This window comes from Antrostomus carolinensis, unplaced genomic scaffold (genome assembly GCF_000700745.2).
Source record: "Antrostomus carolinensis isolate BGI_N321 unplaced genomic scaffold, ASM70074v2 scaffold31745, whole genome shotgun sequence".
In the NCBI taxonomy this organism is placed as follows: domain Eukaryota; kingdom Metazoa; phylum Chordata; class Aves; order Caprimulgiformes; family Caprimulgidae; genus Antrostomus; species Antrostomus carolinensis.
In genome coordinates this window covers 1-4,167 of record NW_010314832.1, presented here as the reverse complement: position 1 = coordinate 4,167, position 4,167 = coordinate 1, and the positions used below count along the sequence as shown (strand labels likewise).

At 57.7% G+C, this 4,167-nt stretch overlaps 1 protein-coding gene and 1 non-coding gene across 2 annotated transcripts in view; both read left to right on the top strand.

Annotated features, from left to right (window-relative positions):
- LOC104524800 (protein Wnt-10a-like) overlaps positions 1–4,161 on the top strand; it is a gene marked incomplete at its 3' end in the record, with an annotated part of 6,617 nt that extends 2,456 nt beyond the window's left edge. Inside the window, exon 3 of the mRNA XM_010167786.2 lies at positions 3,979–4,161. Coding sequence (XP_010166088.2) covers positions 3,979–4,161 — 183 coding nt within the window. The remainder of the gene's footprint in view (positions 1–3,978) is intronic.
- Positions 1,484–1,556, top strand: TRNAV-GAC (transfer RNA valine (anticodon GAC)). The gene has a single exon. It is a non-coding gene; the product is annotated as a tRNA-Val (tRNA).
- Positions 4,162–4,167: the final 6 nt, after the last annotated feature.

Sequence of the window (4,167 nt, the reverse complement as noted above, 5' to 3'; positions counted from 1 at the left end):
TGGGAGGATGGCTGCAAATCCCTGCCTGGCTTTGCCTGCAGCAGGTGCCAGGGAGACCCCATCCTGTGGATCCAGCAGGATATTTGTCCCCAAGACAGTCACATGCTGCCAGGGCAGCACAGTGGGGTGTGTAGTGGCTGCGGGAGTAAGTAATTCAAGATCAGAATTCCACAGGGAGTGTTTCCCTGGAATGGCTCAGACATTTGGATGTGCCTCTTGCTTTGAGCATGTTTAAAGCCAGCTATGAGAGGGAATGCTGCAGAGCAGACCTTGATATGTGCCCTTCCCTGGTGCTGGAGCTGAGCTTTACCACCCTGAAAGCCATCCCAGTTTGGCCAAGTAGGTGCCTGGGGAAGCCAGAGCTTTTTGCTTGTTTGGCTTTGTTTGCTTGTGTGTGGTGAAGGCTTGCTCAGCGCAAGGCAGCTAAATCCTCTGCAGGCTGCTCTGTCCCAAGCCAGGCAAGACCCCCTCATCCCAGTTCTGGCTGCAGGGCTCATCCTGCCTCCGCTCCAGCTCTACATGCCCCAAACCACTGGCACTCTTGGCAGTGCTCAGAAGTTTGGGGTCTGTATTGTCTGTTTCCCAGGGGAAGCCCCACAGCCCCTGCAGAGGAGGGGAAGGTGAGTGAGGAATATTTGCACGGGGTGGATGTCGCCACGTGGTGCCTGTGGGACCTGCCAACAGCAAAAATGCCTGGGGTCTGCTTGTCCCCAAGGGCAGGCAGGCATGGGACTGTCAATGTCAGCTCTTGGTGGCTTCAGAGACAAGAGCTGGACTGATGGAAGAAGCCTGGGAGCTGGAAGGAGAGGCAGAGGAGGACCAAAAGGATGAAGGAGGGGATGGTACCAGTGCAAAAGGGGAAGCAATGGCTGGACAGGCTGTGCTGCTCAGGAACCCTGTTGAGATGAGGGTATGAGCCTGTGCGCAGGTCAGGTTGTGATAGTTGTGGGTGCCATGCATTGGAGCAAGGAGATGATGCTGTGCCTGGTCTGTGCCTGTTGGTGCCATGCTTATTGCTGGCACTGGACCTGGTCATCCACATGCCTGGGGATGTATTCTCCAGCTCCCCACCTGCTCTTGTAGCAATGTCTTGGGTCCCACCCAAGCCCTCCTCACTCCTAGGACCACCTTTCTACTGTAATAAGGAGCAAACTGCTGGGATTTCCCAGGAAAGGAGTGGCTGTGCTGGATGCAGCAACTCTGTGGTCCTCTCCTCCAAGTCCCAAGGCTTGAACCCCTTGAGCAGCGCAGTGATGTGGACAAGCATGCCACGTGCCATGCCCTGCCATGTGCCATCCCTCTCCGTGCACCAAGCCACTGTAGCATGCGGGGTTCTCCAGCATCTCACTGATGCTGAGCATCCTCTTCACAGTCCCTGTGTGTCCCTGCTTGTGAGTAAGCCTGGCTCCTGGCTCAGAGCCTGCAATGCCAGGGGAAGGTGACAATCTCCACAGTGACTGTGTCCAGTGGCCATGGGATGTGGGTTTCTGTAGTGTAGTGGTTATCACGTTCACCTGACACGTGGAAGGTCCCTGGTTCAAAACCAGGCAGAAACATGGTGATTTTTTCCTATTTTGCATTCAGCTATGAAGCCGAGGAGGGGATTGCAGCTGCAGGAGATGAGCAGCATCCTCTGACGGTGGCAGTGGTCACCTTGGTCTTGAGTTGGAATAGGAAGCCAACCAATAGCTGCTGCAGGGCTTCCTATTCCAACTCAAGACTGAGGTGGTTGTCCTGCATCCCTGGGAGGGAGCAAGTTCCCCAGCAAGAAGCAGCAGGAGCACACAAGAGGCTTTGCAGGTCCTCCTAAACTGTCAGATCAGAGGAAAGGCAGCCAGGAACTACCCATTACCCTCACAACAAAGACCTACGATAAAGCTCTTATGAGCGTGTCTGGGAGGAGCTGGGAATATGTGAAAGAAAGCACCAGCGAGTCCAGGCATGTGCAAAACCCGGGTGTCTGTGAGACGGGGAAGGACCTGGCCAGGGTAGGGGTGCATGGAGGAGATCCAATGGCAGAAGTGTGGGGCCGAGGCTTAGATGGGTCCTTCTTGGGTCTCCTGGCTGTGGCAGTGTCCTGTTCCCCCTGTGCTGCCCATGCAGAAGGGAAAACAAGCTGTCCTTGGGCAGGGATGGATGGGTGCTGCGGTGCTGGGGCTCAGGATGCTAAGTGGTGATGGCTTGGGTGATGGAGATGGCACACACACACTGCCTTCTCCAGCCCCTGTTGTGACCAGCCATAGCCCCCAGTGAGCTCCTGTCCAGCTGTCACGACACTGTCCCCTCCATCCTGGTGATGACCATCCCAGCCACAGCCCTATGTGTAGATTTTCCCTGGTCCAGCCAAGGGAGCAGAGAGGGGATGTGGGAAAGGATAGGGTCCCGGTGCCAGCATGTTCCCACAGATGGTGGCAAGGATGGTGATGAGCAGCTGGTGCTCCTGGCTGGCACACCCAGGGCACGGCAGAGATGCTGGGCAGCTCATTACCTGTGAGGTGGAGGCTGTTCCCGGCAGAAGACAGGACTCTCAGCAGGATGAAAGCCAAACTCCAGCCCAGCCCAGACCTCTGTGCTCTGTGCCCCGAGCTCCAGGCTGGTTTCTCTGACCTGTCTTCATTACCATAACTGCTTAGCAACGAGGAGATTTACTCAAAAACAAGAAAACAAGGAGTAAAAACTACCCACCCTTACCAAAACAAGGCACTCCTCACACACAGGTCCCCCCCAGGGAGGGGGCAGGAACAAGCAGCAGGTGCTGAAGCTGGGTGGCTGGGCAGGGCTGGCATCATGGGATGGGACCTTGTGCAGGGCCACGTGTCCCCGGGGCTCTCCCCAGAGAGTGGCCCTCTGTGGGGGGATCTGCCTGCGACAGTCTTTGCAAGCCCCAGCCCGGCTCCCAGCAGGGCTTGGGTGTCCCCATGGGAAGGGGACTTGCTGGAGCCTGCGTGAGCGTGTGTGCACAGGGGCATGTGACACAGCAGAGAATCTCTGTTGGGACAGAGCAGAGGACAATATGAACTGCCTCTTTCCAGGCTGCGCAGGGATGTGTGGGCACTCTGTGCCCATGGGGATTGCTGGGCATGAGCGGTTTCCCTTGGCACGGCCACAGCAGCATCCCTTGCAGGGATGGGGGATCTAGGGGGATCCCAGCCCACAGCCTGGGTGCTCAGCAGCATTGCCCAAAGAGCCCAAGGTCCTCCTTGCCCCCTCACTGATCTCTGGCCTCTGCATGAGCCACGCTCCCCGGCCAGCCCAAACCACAGCCGCAGCCCTGTCCACGTACCCTGGCCCTCGTGGGTGATGGACATGTGGCACTGGCCTCACTGCGGCCTCCCCAAACCACAAGTCAGGTCTGTGAGCATCTCTAATCCCTGCTTGAAATTCGGGTGATGGTGGGAGGCAGCGCCTCAGCCCCCCGGCGCTGCACTCAGGGCTCCTGCAAGAAAGCAGGCAGGGGCAGAAAGCGGAGCTGCTCCCAGGGCTCCTGGAGCTGGGGCTTTACAGGGAAGGAAGGCGTCCTTCCCACTTGTCCCACTTGCAGTGCTTCTGGCTGTGTGAGGAACCCCTGCAGTGGGGGGATCCCAGTAGGGCTGCAAAGATTCATCCATGCTGGCTTTTAACTGGGGTCCATGGTCAGGCTGATGCTGTTGGAGCCAAGCAGAAGTGGAAGGTGAGATCCAGACTCCTTTTCCTCCCTGTGGTCAGGTAGCTCACCTTCTTTAGGTGACAATCCCTTGCTGGAGTGTAAAAGCCTGTTGGTACTGCCAGGATGGGAAGGGACAGGGTGTGGGACATGGGTGACACTGGGCAACAGCATGCAGCCTCGCTGGCTTTGCAGCTCCAGGGCTCTGATGGCTTCTCATGCCAGCCCTTGGTGCTCTCATAGTGCCAACCCACACAGAGCTCCATGGTGGCTTCTCCGGTCCCCAAAAAATGTCTCCTCCATGCTAACCCCTCTGTCCTTCTCTCCCTGTGCAGGTGGTGATGGACAACATGAGGAGGAAATGCAAATGCCACGGCACCTCAGGGAGCTGCCAGCTGAAGACGTGCTGGCAGGTGACACCCGAATTTCGCCTGGTGGGGTCCCTGCTCAAGGACCGTTTCTATGGGGCCACCCTCATCCGGCCCCACAACCGCAATGCCGGGCAACTAGAGCCAGGCCACGCT